Source organism: Chelonoidis abingdonii, chromosome 6, assembly GCF_003597395.2.
Source record: "Chelonoidis abingdonii isolate Lonesome George chromosome 6, CheloAbing_2.0, whole genome shotgun sequence".
NCBI classification, from domain to species: Eukaryota; Metazoa; Chordata; order Testudines; family Testudinidae; genus Chelonoidis; species Chelonoidis abingdonii.
The window spans coordinates 123,728,071-123,744,962 of record NC_133774.1 but is presented as its reverse complement, the minus strand read 5'-3'; the positions used below and the strand labels follow the sequence as shown (position 1 = coordinate 123,744,962).

General features: G+C 41.9%; 1 protein-coding gene across 1 annotated transcript in view; it reads right to left on the bottom strand.

Annotated features, from left to right (window-relative positions):
• Nucleotides 1-16,892, bottom strand: part of HSDL2 (hydroxysteroid dehydrogenase like 2) — a 35,209-nt gene that overhangs the window by 14,150 nt on the left and 4,167 nt on the right. Inside the window, exons 2-6 of the mRNA XM_032763583.2 lie at nucleotides 13,666-13,829; nucleotides 10,622-10,720; nucleotides 10,318-10,432; nucleotides 5,923-6,026; nucleotides 4,671-4,769 (exon numbers count right to left, since the gene is read on the bottom strand). Coding sequence (XP_032619474.1) covers nucleotides 4,671-4,769; nucleotides 5,923-6,026; nucleotides 10,318-10,432; nucleotides 10,622-10,720; nucleotides 13,666-13,829 — 581 coding nt within the window. The remainder of the gene's footprint in view (nucleotides 1-4,670; nucleotides 4,770-5,922; nucleotides 6,027-10,317; nucleotides 10,433-10,621; nucleotides 10,721-13,665; nucleotides 13,830-16,892) is intronic.

The following is a 16,892-nucleotide window of genomic DNA, read 5'->3' as shown; positions in this document are numbered from 1 at the left end:
AAAAGAAGAACTCCAGATCCTATAGTCTGAGGATATTCATTGTTTCCATGTGTGGTCTACACTTCAGACACACACAGGAAATTTCACAGCACTACAACAATAGCGTGAGCAGGGAGATCAAGAACTGAGCACCAAACCTTGTCTACAATAGGAAATTTTATCCTGGCTGAACATGATTTTTAACAAGTCAGCTGACACAACATGGACCACAATTCTGTGATCAGTTTCGACAAGAACATGATGTCGTCAGTATCATGTCTGATCCCAGAGGGTTTTAACTACTAGTGGCTCACCCTAACTTGCCCTTTTCTATACTCGTCAGAAAGTTGTGGTTAGCACCATGTCAGCTAACTTAGCTATTATGAACTGTGTTTAACCAGGAAAGTCTCTTAGTACAGATAAATGCTAGAGGTGATCTCCCCAGGTTAGGGCTGAAGCATATTGGCAGGGCAGCATGCAAAAGCTTCATTTTTGCCATCTGTTCTACTTGTTCTTTTGTTCAAATAAAAGACTTCAGTCTTGGAGAGAGTGTCAATTCACTACCTGTTGTAAGTACTAAATTCACATACAGAATTTAATTTGGTTTTTTAACTTTGTTTGATAGTTTAACTTATGTTAATAGCAGTAGATCAAAATGCCCATAAAGTTTTTGGAGCAAAGGAGGGAGGGAAAGGAAGAGAGAGAGAATTCCAACTACTTCTCAGACACAGATTCACAAAGATGTAATTGATAGAAACATCTGATTTCTTTTTTTGGATATTTTAATCAACAGCAACAAGTGCCTTTTTTATTGGAGTGCCACTAGAGTTTGAAATTTTCTAGTTCCATAGTTCTTTTGTGGGAACTATTTCACACCTTCTTTTGAAGCACGTAAGTTGAATTATTTAACAGTACAATTAAAATACAATTTTGAAATGTATTAGTGGTGCAAAGGTGCAAACCTTATTACTCCAGTTTATGTGCCCAATATGGTAGATTTCTAAGCATACATGTACTCTTCATACTCGAATGAGTATAAATAAGCACCATATGAAAGCTGTCCCTATGATCCTGTATAGCACGCTTCCTTTTTTCAAATCACATCTGTAAGTGGCTATATCTTATGTAGCGGGGTGGTCACCCACTCCTGCCCTGAAGGGCTTAAAACTGCCCTTAGCAAGGGCTGGGGTAGGGGAAACCTGGGCTGATTGGGGAAGTAGCCACAGCTGGGCCATTCCCCCATCAGGCCACAGCTGGCCCTTATAAGAGGGTAGTGGACCAGGAGCAGTCCATCTCTCTCTGCCTTCAGAGAGACAGGAGCCTGGCTGCTGGGAAGCTCAGGGTGCCTAGAGTGAGGTAGGGCTAGAGAGCCGCAGGCTGGCAACTCCCCAGGCTGCAGGGCCTTGCCCAAGGCCCCATAAAGGCACTGGGTTGCAGAGAGAGGCAGCAGGTCCAGACCCAACCCTGCCTATGATGAGTGGCTGACACTGCAGTCTGCCCCAGGGCATGGTGGCAAGTTGGTGACTGGCAGTAGCCTATGACTGAGGTGAGGCGGGGGTTCCCTGGGGAGGGGAGACCCTTAGAGAAAGGGGTTACTGGCAAGGGGCAACATCCCAGATAATGGGGCACCTGAGTCCTGGGAGCAACATGGGGGCCAAGCGGCAGTGGGACACCAGCCTGCAGAGGGCGCTCTGGAGGCTGGAGAGCTAATTCCCTGAGATGACCAGCAGGAGGTGCTATGGCAGTGAGTCTCCCACTGTCACATTTATAATACATCCTAAATTAAAAAGACATTTAAGCCATATTGGCCTACCTGCAGGGAGGGTAAGCCTTAGAATATGGATAAAACACTGAGAAGAATTATGTTCTATTTTTCAAGCTGTTCCACGCAACTTTGAATCTGGTTACCTCCAGTCAAAGCATTACAAACTGAACACTTAAACAATTAAACATCCAAAAAAAAACCCACATCAAAATCTTTAAAATTAACTTGACAAATTTAATCTGCTATTCAAGGGGTCATAAGAGGTTTTTAGTTAAATTCATTACTTTAGACATAAATAGCAGCTCTAGACTGATGAGAAATAAGAAGAAATGTTAAGAAACACATTTGGACCTTCCTAAATTCATTTGCTTTAAATCACTAATGTGTAGATCTGGCTGTTTTTACAGAGATAGTGTAACTCATTGTGCAGGTGGAAGAGAAGGAAAATATCTAAATTTTGCAAAGGAAAAGACTAGAATAAAGCATAATGTAGCCCACACCTTTGATTCTCAAAATAATCTTACTTGGTTCAATTATTGTTTTCTTCAAAGTGAGAGACTAAGGCCTGGTCTACATACCTAATTGAAATAATTATGCTTGTATAAAAAAAGGTATGTGACTTTTTTAAAACCAAAGTTGTTGTGCCAGTACAATCTCATTTAGTCTGTCACCCCATGCTGAGGGAGAACCGAGTATATCTAGACCAGAGGTGGGCAAACTATGGCCCGCAGGCCACATCTGGCCTGTGGGACCCTCCTGCTCGGCCCCTGAGCTCCTGCCCCAGGGAGGCTAGCCCCCAGGCCCTCCCCTGCTGTTCCTCCTCCCCCCATAGCTTCAGCTCACTCCGCTGCCAGCACAATGCTCTGGGCGGTGGGGCTGTGAGCTCCTGGGGCAGCGCAGCTGCAGAGCCCAGCCTGACCTGGTGCTATGAGCTGCACAGTGGCAGGGCTGACTCCAGCCGGGCGGCACAGCTGCCTGTCCTGGTGCTCTGGGCAGTGCAGCTGTAGCACCACCAGCCACTGGTGCAGCATGGTCAGGGAGCAGGGTGGGATTGGATAGAAGGCAGGGGAGTTTGAGGTGGTGGTGGTCAGGGTGCAAGGGTGTGGATAGGGTTCAGGGTGCTCAGAGGGTAGGGAACAGGGGGGCTGAATGGGGGCAGGGGTCCTGGGAGGGCAGTCAGGAAGTTGGGGGTTGGATGGGGCAATGGGGGGCAGTCAAGGGCAGGGGTTCTGGGGGCAGTCAAGAAGAAGGGGTGCTTGGATGGGCAGTCAGGAATGAGAGGAGGGGTTGGATGGGGTGGCGAGGGGCAGTCAGAGCAGGGGTTCTTGGGTCTGTCAAGGGACAGGGAACTGTGGGGTTGGATGGGGCAGGAGTCCCAAGGTGGCCATCAGGGGGTGAGAAGCAGGAGGGGTTGGGTGGGGGCCGGGATGGGCCATGCCTGGCTGTTTGGGAAGGCACAGCCTCCGCTAATAGGCCCTCCATACAATTTTGGGAACCCGATGCAGACCTCAGGCCAAAAAGTTTGCCTGCCCCTGATCTAGACCATCCCTGGCAGGTGTTTTTTTTAACCTGTTCTTAAAAGCATCCAGTGATGGGGATTCCACAAACCCTGTGTTCCAGTACTTAACTAACCTTACTTTTCCTAACATCCAACTTAAATCTCCCTTGCTGCAAAACAAGTCGATCACTTCTTGTCCCAACTTCAGTGGACATGGAGACCAACTGATCATAGTCCTCTTTATAATGACTGTTCATGAGCACTTTGGAGGGCAGGATTAGAATTCAAAATAACCTTGACAAATTGGAGAACTGATCTGAAATCAACAAGATTAAATTCAACAATGTGCACAGCACTTCACTTATAATGAGGGGAAAAAAATCAAATGCACATCTACAAAACGGGGAATAACTGACTAGGCAAAAGCACAGCTGAAAAGGATCTGGGGATTATAGTGGATCACAAATTGAATATGAGTGAACGTGATGCAGCTGCAAAAAAGGCAAATATTCTGGGATATAGTAACAGCAGTGTTGCATGTAAGACATGGGAGGTAATTGTCCCACTTTATTTGGCACCAGAGTGCTTGAGTGATAGCACTGTGTCCAGTTTTGGACACCACACTATAAGAAAGATGTGAACAAACTAGAGAGAGTCTAAAGGAAAGCAACAAAAATAAGAGATTTAGAAAACATAAAACCTAAAAGGAGAAGTTGAAATAACTGGGCACATTTATTCTAGAGAAGAGAAGGCTGAGAGGGATCTGGTAAGTATTTAAATATCATAGAAGCATAAAAACCTAGGACTGGAAAGGATCTCAAGAAGTCAAGCCTAGCTCTCTGTGCCGAGGCAGAACAAAACAGTCAGGCATTCCAAACACTATCAGAACGTGCTTCTTGTCAAATATCTTCTCAGAGGCACAGCATATGTTAAAAAGATAACATAACAAACGATCCTTTTGTGATGCTGTTTACATCAGAGTCCTGTGCACATTAAAAAGGGAACAGAACTTAAGAAAACCAATGGGCAAATTAAACTTTTAAAAATTTATTTGTTTTTTTTAAAGTGGGTCAGTGAGCCAACCACTCCACAAGTTGCTTCAGTCAAATGTAAGGTATAAATAAGCTGCTAGCAAGCAGCCACTCACTATTTGCAGCGCATGCGGTCGGCCATTTGATTAAAGTCACAGTGGTCTAACAACTGAGAACTATGGAAGAGTATTTTGTAGGAAAAACCCTGAATATGAGCAATGAAAAACAAAAAAACCCCTCAGGACAGTGAGCTCATTTTCAAATCCCTGCTCTGAACAATCTTAAGAAAGCCTATTCAGAGTGACATACATGAGGTCTGCAAGATGGAAGGCTGAGCAGAGAAGAAATCAAACTAACAACATCAAAGAGAACATTATAGTATCTTAAAACAAGTCACCTGTTTGAGGCCATAAAGCATTGACTGCAACTTCTCCTCTAAATTCTTCTGCCATCCCCAACACGCACATGGACATGCCATATTTAGAAATGGTATAAGCTAAGACAAAGTAAGAATTTTATTTAGTAAGGTACAAATATAATGGCTGTGAAATTTTAAGATTCACTGATTTAATTCTTTACTCCTTGATGTAGTGTAATTTATTAAAAAGAAGTTCCTTAGAGTGGAACAATCTACATAAAGTAAGAACTGAGAGGAGAATGGGTCTGCATTGAACTTTTTATTAACTAAATGTTTTGAACATAGAATCACAGAAGATTAGGGTTGGAAGAGACCTCAGGAGGTCATCTACTCCAATGTCCTGCTCAAAGCAGGACTAACCCCAACTGAATCATCCCAGTCAGGGCTTTGTTAAGCTGGGCCTTAAAAACCTTTAAGGATGGAGATTCCAACACCTCCCTAGGTAACCCATTCCAGTGCTTCATCACCCTCCTAGTGAAATAGTGTTTCCTAATATCCAACCTAGACCTCCCTCACTGCAACTCACTGCAAAACTTAATTTTTCAAACTACAGTGAAACTAGATCACCTTTTTTGTCTGTTAAAAGTTTTTGTAGTTGCCATTTTAGTGCAGGTGAAACAATAATGCATTGCTCCTTGTTCTGTCAAGATTAAACTTCTTTATTATTGTTTCACCTGCACTAAAATGGCAACTACAAAAACTTTTAACAGACAAAAAAGGTGATCTAGTTTCACTGTAGTTTTGAAAAATTAAGTTTTTACCATCCTTTGGCACAAAATGCTTTGAAGAGCACAGAGACAGCAGAATTGTCATCAAGCTGTTCCATACACATAGGGTCTATGACCTGCTTCTGGCCCACAATACTAGAAAATTGTATTTCATTATTCTTATAAAAGAATGACAAATCAGGGGTAGTTTTGTCTGATTTTCAGGTAAGGAAATGAAGACAACTATTAGTGTACCATGGCGTTTCATGGAATTGTCAATAATATTCCTTATATGGGAAAGGACTGACAGGACCATGGAGATCATGGAGATCATGGTCAAATACCCTCTTACCCCTGAAACAGTCATGAGGCATGTCTTCTAGTCTTCCCCAGCAACAACAGGTATAGTATAGGCTGTGGTAAAGTAAGGGCTTCAGTATCCAGGCCTATCACTCTTGTGCCTTTCATAACTACTCATTCATTTTTAAAACATTTTAAAAATAAGTAAATATAACACCACCTACCACAATGATTTTTGAACCATATGGGATTCAGGTTAATTGGTGGGCTAATGTTAAGGATATGAGCAATGTTACTCTTTCTTAAGTAAGGAAGGCATATTTTAGACCTGAAAATGAAACAGAAATTAGACATGTTAGTAGTTGTCAGGTGCGTCTCTTTTAAACAAAAGATTTATAATTTTGGCAAAGTCACTATGCCAGTGAACATACTTTGAGATCTTTTATTTTAAAAGATGCTGTAATCTACTCTGATCTCATTACTTTGCACCTGTCCTCATATCCATATTCTGCTTAATCTAAACAGAGAACCAATATAATAATATCTTATCAGAATGAAAAGTCCTTCCTAATATTTATGCATTCACATTGGGCCAGATTTTCCACAACAACTTAAAACCTACAAATAGAGTCAGATTTTCAGGTCACGTCTAGACTACCCGCCATATCGGCGGGTTAAAATCGATTGCTCGGGGATCGATATATCGTGTCTCATCTAGACGCGACATATCGATCCCAGAGCGCGCTTATATCGATTCCGGAACTCCACCAACCCCAACGGAGTTCCGGAATCGACATGGCGAGCCGCGGACATCGAACCCGCGCGGTGAGGACGGGTGAGTAAATCGATTTTAGATATTCGACTTCAGCTACGTTATTCACGTAGCTGAAGTTGCGTATCTAAAATTGATTTTCCCCCGTAGTGTAGACCAGCCCTCAGAAGTGCTCAGCACTCAGCAGCTCTAATTGTAACACTTTATCTAGACTTTTTCATACTGTTAAACCATTTCTCCAATGTATTAAGCAGAGAAGTTTTTCTTCCACATTAGCCATGCATGTCATTCTTTAAGTATTTTCCCTTTCACAAAAACATATCATAGGGAAAATCCCATTCTCTATTAAAAAGAAAACTTACCCATTTTATTCAGTTCAAAAGTCCAAAGATTTTACAGTGTACTTGGCACTGTCACAAGACACAAACTGTATTTTATAAAAGCTGGTCAATACAATTGCCATTTCTAAACCCAGTGCTGCAAATGGATATCTGCTGGAAAGTGATGTAATTTACGATAGTTAGTAACGAGAAACTGATGTAAGCTTTTAGACCCTGATCCCACAACTGAGTACATGCAGTTATGTGCAGTCAATTGCAGGGGTGCAGCTTCAGACTCTTTGGGAATAGAGACTGTCATTTACTGCAAGTCTGAATAGTGAACAGCATAATGGGGTCTGAACCTGGTTAATATCTCTAGATTATGCCATAATAAGGTATTAAAATAGTAAGTAGGATTTAACAAATTTCCAGTCTACTTTAATAATTGATTCATAGTCAACTAGAACTCAAATATATAAACAAAATGTTTAATTTTTATGTTATCAGATATTAAATTACTTCTTATCTGAAGAAAAATGTTTGCATTGAATTCCACAGGCTGCAGCCATGACTATGAAATCTGCTGCTTCTTTTGGCCCAACGAGCCCAAGTCCATTCACCTTCTGGGCACTTTGTAAGGCATAGCTGTGCACTCTATTATCTCTCTCAGTGGGAGAGTTGGGCAAGGATGGTTTTCACTGAGTTGGAGTGTGCCTTTCAAAGCAATTTTTTGACACTGTATAACTCAAGTTAATGTTTAATTTTCTGCAAGTGTATGAACCAAGAACGTGTTGACAAGAATACCTATAAGATAGAAAATTTAAAAACCACACACAACCATGCTACTAATCTTAATAAATGCAATATCCTGCATGTGGAATTAACCACAAATCTCACTAACGAACTGACTTTTCCCATTTATTAATATAACCTGGTTACATAAGCAACAAGGGAAGAAGAAAAAGGGATGAAGTGTGTGGATAGGTTATGCATTAGGTCTTCTGAACCGATTGTTACCACCACTGTAACTAAGACCATTCCCTGATGTAGGAGACAGGGAGAGCCTGGAGCAGCGGGCCTGGAGTAAGATCTAAGGCCTGAACCATCAAAGTTAGGCCATGTCATGAACCAAAGTCAGGCCATCTATTAAAGCTGATGCTTACAAGTTTACTGTCTGATATCTGATCTTGGCAAAGGTATTGCTAGGACACAGGCACTCCTAAGAAACAACAGAGAGTGTGTGTGTGTGTGCGCGAGCGCGTGTATGTGTTTGCGCGCGCACCCTCAAAGATTAGCCCAGATACAGCCTGACCTAACATCAGATGAGAAGGCTGACAGCAGAAACGCCTGGAGCAAGATACTGGGAAGGTAACAAGTACATGCCATGAAACATGTAAGGTGGTTCTTAAGTTGTTCGTCTCAGTCTATAAATGTTGGGATACATCACCTTAACCATTTGTGAGGCAGAGGGGACTGCAGAAATTCCTCCTGCTGATTGAGCTGTTCCTTGCCACTGGGCACTCATGTGTTAGTATACCTGTAACCACAGAGCCAGGGCACCAGGACTTTGCCTTGAGGGCAATAAACCTGGCCAAGTGCCTTTGTCACTGAACCATGCCTGTGATCTTTCTTTCTGGGTAGTACTATCAAGGTCTGCTGAACTAACTATCTGCATGGCTGGGACAGCATTACGGAGAGAGCATACAAGCACACTAATTGACAACACTTGTTTGTTTTTTTCCTTTGGGTGTCATTTATCTTTCACATTTTTCAATGTTTAGCAACACAGAACTAAAGCTATTTTCCCCTTTTAATGCACTGTAGCAATCAAAGGAGAGAGAGCAATCCCTGTAAAAAAACAGCAATATCAGCACTCCTTACAGATATTAATCAGAGTTAATGTCACCACCGAGGAAATGTAGGTGCCATTATTGAGAAAAATAATACTGTAATATTGAAAATGAGAAGAGTACTTATTCAGAGATGTGGCAACAGCCATCCATAGGGTGCTTTTCAATATTTTCTTGAAACGTTTTCCTGCCTGTTATTCTAAAAGACAATTTTCCCTAATGAACTGTGGCACTTTACCTATAGTTAGATAAAATGTTCCAGGATTATGTTAGGAAAAAAACAAAAACAAAAAACACCTCCTTTAGTATAACAAACAGAAGTTTTGTTGTTTATCATTTTTAAATTACACATCTACTTCGATATAATGCTGTCCTCGAGAGCCAAAAAAATCTTACCGCTTTATACATGAACCTGTGTTATATCGAACTTGCTTTGATCTGCTGGAGTGTGCAGCCCCTGGAGCGCTGCATTACCATGTTATATCGGGGTAGAGGTGTACTTTTAGAGCAACCCCCTTCTCCCACCCCACCCCCACAGTTTTCATACTATTTTTAAAAGATCAGAATAATTTCAAATATACTTTTCACTATGTTAGGTTCATTACTCAGACAATAAAAACAAATTTATCTTTATAATGTAGCACCACAGATGTCGCTCTCAGAATAGAATTCAAAAGATCAAAGAGCTCCTTGATCACCACAAACATTAATTGAATGAAAGCCTCAAAATTAAGGTTTCTATTTTAACTCTCAACAACTTAAAAAAAACCAAAAAACAGCAAGTGTCTAGAAAATATAAGATTTCATTTTAGTATATTACCAATTTGGAAAGATGAACAAAATATTAAAAAACCCATACAATTGTGGAGTCAACTCAGTGATATTTGAAGAAGTAATGAAACCAATATTGTTATGATGGAATGGTAGACCACATTTTCTTTCACTGAAAATGGACTTCCTTCTTAATGATTCTGATCTGTTTATTGTAAATTATCTGACAGGTCTTTTTTCCTTCATAGAGCTGAAAAGGAACACTGGTAAGAAGGCAATTTACAATTAAGATACACCCATCACAAAAAGATACAAAGTGAGTTAACATTTATAATGATTTCAATTACAACAAGAGAGCAGGAAAGTTTCAGCAAAACCTGGGTCTTATGATCTGAAGTTTATTTGCCAGAACTGCATTAACTTAGCCTTTTGTTTCCTTTATAGAGAGCCTGAATACTTTTGTGTCACAAAGTCACCGGTCACCAGCATTCAAGATCAAACATTAAGGACCAGATCCACAAAGGTATTTATGCTCCTTACTTCCATTGCTTTCAAAGTACGTTAGGGGCCTAAATATCTTTGTAGATCTGGGCCCTAGATCTTGCTGCAAACCTAAGGAAAACCTTTCCAATGACACATGGCACATCCTTTAATCTTTCAACCCATAATAGATTTGAAAGAGTTAATCTTCAACCATTCATTCAGAATCTCCCAATTATTCATTCATGTATGTACATGTGTACACACATGCCTTGTACCTTAAACTTTCACCTCAAAATTAAAAAGTTAGTGTAATAAGATAACTAAAAAAGTTACTGTGTGAAGTGATATTGTTAAGGATGTTGAAAATGTAATTAAATCTACTGATGTATTTAAACAATTTAGTTTCCCAGATACAGTACTTACGCAAGGTAGGTTCCTCTTGTGTTAGCACTCATCATAAGATCCACTTTCTTTGTAGGAGTTTCCAAGGTGCCAGTCAAGGAGATAGCACTCGCATTGTTCACCAAAATGTCTATTCCTGGTTTTAAAATAATTAATTTTGCATTAATATTTTAAACTCCACCATTTAATAAAAAATCCAATGAAAAAACAAAGTGTACTATTCAATTTTTTTAAGCTAACCTTTTGACTATTTTGACTGAAAATTTAGAAGGCTTTTCATTAACTAACACACACACACACCACCCTCCATGATCACTAATTTTACCTCCAAATTTCTGTACAGCTTTCTCCACTGCATCAGTGATTTGCTGTTCTTCCCTCACATTAACGATGCATGGTAAAGCCTTTCCTCCAGCAGCTTCAACTGCACAGTGAAAAAAAAAATTTTTTTTCATTTTGAACTTGCTCTTACACTGAGCAACCAACATGGGATAAAATATTCTCAGAGTTGGTCATGATTATCAACAGACTTCAAAAACATATGATGCAATCTTTACAAGTACTGAGCACCATCAACTTCCACTGGCTTCAATGGGAGTCAAAGCTGCTCAGCACTTCACAGGAATGAGTTAATAACTGTGGCAAGCCAGAAAATTTAAGAGCTGCAAAGGATCACAAGCCCACACAGTGGCATTAGAGGTCAGTACACACAGACACATTCATTCTTAAGAGAACACTAACTTTCCTATATAGCAACATCTTCTACTGTTTGACGATGAAAGGTAAAGGGGAATCTGCCACCATGCATTCGTCAGCGAGACTTCCTTAGAGAAAGTGGGGAATATTTCAAGTTATTGGGGGAAAAAGCTAAAAGTTAAAGTATGGCCTGTTCTTCAATTACTATAAATTTATAGTGCTCCAAATGTACTTTTAAGAAAATAAAACTTGTTTTAGAATAACCAACAGCACACTGCTTAAACTGATCGGAAAGACGCCAGTCACAAGCCCAGGAGTAAATATTGCTCATCCTGAGCTTCATGCCAGGATAATTTGTGGATATAGAGGGAGGAATTCTACACCTCGGAGGCAGGAAAAATGAGAAGGAAGTGTTTCTCTAGCAAGCAGATTTATTTATTTAAAGAACAGAGTAAGCCCTAGTGAGCAGAGGTCTCTGTTCCCAGTCCTGTGCACACTAGGCCAAAGGGTATTTTGAGGGGGCAGTGGGAATGGACGGAGAATCTATTTTGTCTGTGTTCTGTCCAGATGTGTTTTGTGAGAGGCATGATGGGGCACTGCGTATGCAAAGTTGGGGGGTAGGAGAGGAGGAAGGCTGGTAACAAGTTAAAAGTAGGAAGCGGTGAATAAAACCAATGAGAGGTGGCTCATAAGCCTACTAAACCTGCATGGAATCACATGGCTCTTGACCTCAGAACTATTCCCCTGACAAATTTTGAAGACCTGCTACAAACCACAGAAGTACTAGAGCACTCAAAAATGGTCTGAAGAATGTTTATAATGAAAAATGCTAGGCAACCTAAATAAGGATTGCTGCTGCTCGCTCTATCATACTGCTTCTCCCAAATAAATTATGGAGACCACAGCATATCGCTATTAAAACATGTACAGGAGTAATTTAACTCATTGTAGTGAGGCGGCCTGGCTCCCAGGCGCCCCGGAGAATGAAGAGCTCAGCCGGAGGCCGGACTGGGCGGAGCTACGGAGCTCTGAGCCCACCCCACAAAGGGTCAAGTGCCGACCTGGAAGTATAAAGGCAGGACCTCCGAGCTCAGTAAGGCACCAGCCGTCAGAGGAGCCGGATGTCTGCGGCCAAGCTCCTGCCGGGGAGGACTGGCCGAGACGCCCCGCTCCAGCTACCCGGAGGAGGACTGTCAAAGACCACCCCCCTCCAGCTACCCCAACAAGGAGCCGAGCCTACCTTTCACCACCTACCCCGAGGACCCGCTGAGCCCACCCGTGGACACTCACCCTGAGAAGCCGATGGTGGTTGACCCCTATGCTGAGACCACGACGACTCAGGTACTCAATGAGGGGGAGAGTGGAAGTAGCCTGGGGGTAGCCGACCCCAGTCTGGCTGCAGCACTGCCAGAACCAATGTCAGTGTGTTGCGTCCAGGATCCCCACTGACAGCAGCGAGTCTCTGCCACTGCTAGGGCCCCAGGCTGGGACACAGTGGAGTGGGAGGGCCTGCATTTCTCCCCACCACCACCCTTCCAAGGATGGCAGGCTTCCCCTCTCCCTGGCGTGAAGAGGCCGAAACCGGCTATTTGACTTTGCTGTGTTCACTGCCCCACCCTGACCTGACCTAAGGGCCGGGCCTAGAACTGGGAGTGCTCAGCTCTGCTTAAAGGCCTGAGCCTATTTGACTTTGCTGTGTTTGTTGCCCCACCCTGACCCAAGGGCTGGGCCCAGAACTGTGAGTGCTCAGTCCTGCTTAAAGGCCTGAGCCTATTTTGACTTTGCTGTGTTTGCTGTCCGGCCCGAACCTAGAGCCTGGGCTTTACAGGCTGAACTGCTTGCTCAGTGTAGTGAGGCGGCCTGACTCCCAGGCATCCCGGAGAACGAAGAGCCCCCTCTCTCAACAGCGGACCCCCTTACTCTCATGCTGTTCCTTTTGTGAAAATGCTTGAAAGAAATAACCAAACTAGGTACTGTTTTAGGGCTAGATCCTACAAATGTATATGCGTAGGCATAGGGGTGCACCTGGATTGACTCTTCTAATGCTGCAAATTTGAACATGTTATTTTGACAACAAATAGTAGCTTGGTTTAAAGTAAGGATGCAATTGTAGTGGTGCTTTTTCTTTAAAATAAAATACTTTTAACATGTTTGTTAGGTGAGGCACATGTTAAATTAATGGTTCAATGGATATTTTTAATTGTAAAAAATTTAGAATTAAAGAAACTGAAGTCATAGCTAACCAACTATTGTTTCATTGCAACAATCAAATTCTAGGAAGTTTTTTTTTTAATTGGAATATTTAATATAATATCACACTTTAATTCTTTGAATACTATTTAATAAATACTGAAAAGAAACTTTAAAACGAATAGTATGTGCCAACATCGTAAGCTCTCTATCATGTATACAAATGCAAACACACACTTTACACAGATACACAGTCTCCATCACCATAGTTTCTTTACACCTAACACACATTAATACATTTACTTTGACAACACCCCTATAAGACAGATTAAGTATTATCTCTCTAAGCAACTGGGGCTTAGAGAGACTAAATGATTTGCCCAAGGTCACACAGTCTGTGGCAGTCCCAGAAAATGAACTTGGGTCTCCAGAATCCCAGTCAAACATATTAACAAGACCATCCTCTCTCTCTTTAAAACTTACTCTCTTCTGCAGCAGTGTAGATCGTTCCCGGGAGAGTGCGATGTGGCTCGCCTGTCTTAGCAGCTATCACAATGTTTGCACCGTCCTTTGCAGCCTTCAAAGCAATTGCTTTCCCAATGCCCCGGCTTGCACCCGTGATGAAGAGAGTACATCCTGCTAATTTCCTAGAAACCGGGGGGGACACAACAAGAGTTTATTTATTCCAGTGTGAGAACAATAAACTAAGTGACTTCTAAGTTATCTTTAAGGGCAAAAATAATTACAATTAGTGCTAAAACTTGTGACTGTTTCTTATATATAAGTATTAATGTAGGTATACTAGAAACTTATTAAGCTGCAGTACAATACACCATTTCAAACAATAACTTTTATAAGTGCTGCAGTCCGATAACAGAGTAAGAGTGCAGTGTCTGAAGTGTAATCTCAACAATATCTCAAACTTCTGCTGCATAGCATAATCCACTTATACAGCTTGCCAAGTGTGTTATTAATTACAGAATTCTAAACACAAAAATAGCAGGGTTCTGATTTAAACATGATTTGATGTTTCAGTTCATAATCACAACACTAACATACTATGCCAGTGGCTGCAGGGAGGTGTAGGAGCCAAAAATAAGTGTTCTGATTTTCAGAGTTGGTGAGTTCCTATTGATGTCAAGTTTAAAAATTATGGCCTTTATACTCTCCCTGTACCTTGGTTTAAATTAACTTTAAAATGATTGCAGTAAAACTAGCTTATCTTTGTAAACATATTACAGGCTGAGGTCAAAATTTGGCATATAAGTACAAAGTATTACTCAATTTAAAAAAAGTAAATTGTAAAAAATATTTGACAATACTTTTTCTCTTAAGTGATAGGTCTTCTAAATAATGGGAAGTGTATTTTCTTCTGCATAAAATCTGTAACTGTCAATTATTTTGTGAAAAACCAAAGATCTAAATGTTCAAATGTGCATAAATCCACACAAGAGCAACCCCAATTCCCATACACACACACACACAGTGCTGTGCACACATGCACTTCATCATACATACTGTTGAAAATCTGGGCCAGTCTTTATTCATAACTTTTCTCTGGGTCTCAGCTAGCTCTCTGCAAACTCCAGGCATGCTCCTATTCCCAATTCTCTCAAAAGAGAAAATTCCCTGGCCTTGAAAGGGCAAGATTGGAACCCAGTCACCTGTTCCAGCAACTGGATCCACTAGGATAAATATGTATATCCCTGCAGAGTTCCACTGAAGTCAACAGAGCCCTGGTCTAGCAGATCACCAATTGACCTCAATCCTGCAGTAGGAACTTACAGCTTTAAGATCAAGAGAACCCAAATAAAGCTCAAAAGTTACTTGACTAGATTCTTGTGAGGGGGTTGGTATAAGTAACTGAAATTTACTAACCAACACTGTTGATAATAAAGAGGAACAAAAAGACTCAAAATTCACTTCCTCTTGGCTCTGCAAAGCCAGTACAGCCAATAAAAGGAAAAAGCAGTTGTTGGTCCTAAATTCAACTTCATGTGTTTATATCTTCTGATCCACATTTTAGAGTAGAGCTACACTAAGTAATTTGGATTAATCATTTTCATTTTAAACTCTTCTAGTCTTAATTTATATTGCTCAGCAAGTCATACAAAACTCTCCATAACTCTCTCACTGCCCATATCTCTGCATGCAATTCCTCCCACCAATGCCCTCGTGCCCTTTGCCCTGCTGAAACTTCTCTCCTGGCAGCTCCCTTTGATTCCATCTGCAGTTACAAAATCAGGATCCCAGTTACAACATGGAAGTTATAACATAGTTTTGTAATGTGGTTTGTTCTACACAAAGAAAAACAACTTATTAAGGGGAAAATGGCCATTATGGAAAAGGAAAAATGATCCTTTTAGATCTATAATAGAGAAAATATAGGATACATTTTTGTTATATGTGGGGTTGTTAACACTGACCTGACACATCCCATTATAACATCTTGTTTTCAGTTGCTTACAACTTTGCCAAACTTTAACTGTCTGGGCAAAAAATGTCCATGCTAGGTTTTTACCTCAGCCTGCTTATTGGAAAATTTCAGACAAAATGGTTTAGCAGTTTCTGAAAGCAAGACTATGGAAAAGTACCATGTTTTGCTCATATGAAAACAATTCTGGCAACCTTTTATTTGAAGAACTCTAGCTCTCCCAGACTTTGGAGCATAGCCTTGAAAACTTGTGGGGACAAAGGGAGCAGGACTATCAGTGAACGCTCACAAACCTCTCTTCTTTTTCAATAAGCCTTTTTTGGGTTAACCAGTCACTAAGGGCTTGGCTACACTGGAGAGTTGCAGCGCTGGTGAAGGGGTTACAGCGCTGCAACTCACTCTGTGTACACACTTACAAAGCCCAGCCAGCACTGCAACTCCCTGGCTGAAGTGCTGGCTGTACACCTGGTCTGACTGGGGTGTAGCGATTCCAGCGCTGGTGATGCAGCGCTGCTCATCAGGTGTGGACACCAACAGCGCTGTTATTGGCCTCCAGGGCATTGGGAGGAATCCCAGCATACCTTTTCAGCCACTCTGCTCATCGTTTCACAGTCCACTGCCCTGGGCTCAGGTGACCCGCCCTTTAAATGCCCTGGGAATTTTAAAAATCTCCTTCCTGTTTGTTCAGCCAGGCGTGGAGTGCAATCAATCAATCAACCACTGACCATGCCTCCGTGCCCCAAACGAGCCCCAGCATGGAGCAATGGCGAACTGCAGGACCTCATCAGTGTTTGGGGTGAGGAAGCTCTGCAGTTACAGCTGCGCTCCAGCTGTAGAAATTACGATATCTATGGTCAAATATCAAAGTCCTTGCGGCAAAGCGGCCATGAAAGGGACACGCTGCAGTGCAGGGTTAAAGTAAAGGAGATGCGGAGTGCCTATTGCAAAGCCCATGAGGGAAACCGGCACTCAGATGCTGCCCCCACGACCTGCCGTTTTTACGACGAGCTGGATAGAATACTTGGGGGTGACCCCACCGCAAATCCGAGGACCACGATGGACAGTTCAGAGCTGGGAGAGGAGGTGGGGGAGGGTGTGGAGGAACCAGAGACTGAGGGTACTGGGGTGGTGGAAGATACCCCAGAGTCCCAGGAGGCATGCAGCCAGGAGCTCTTCTCAAGCCAGGAGGAAACTAGCCAGTCGCAGCAGCTGGAACTTGTTGGTGAAGAAGAAGCAGAGGAGCGTGATCCTGGTAAGCAGCTTTTAAAATGTTTTG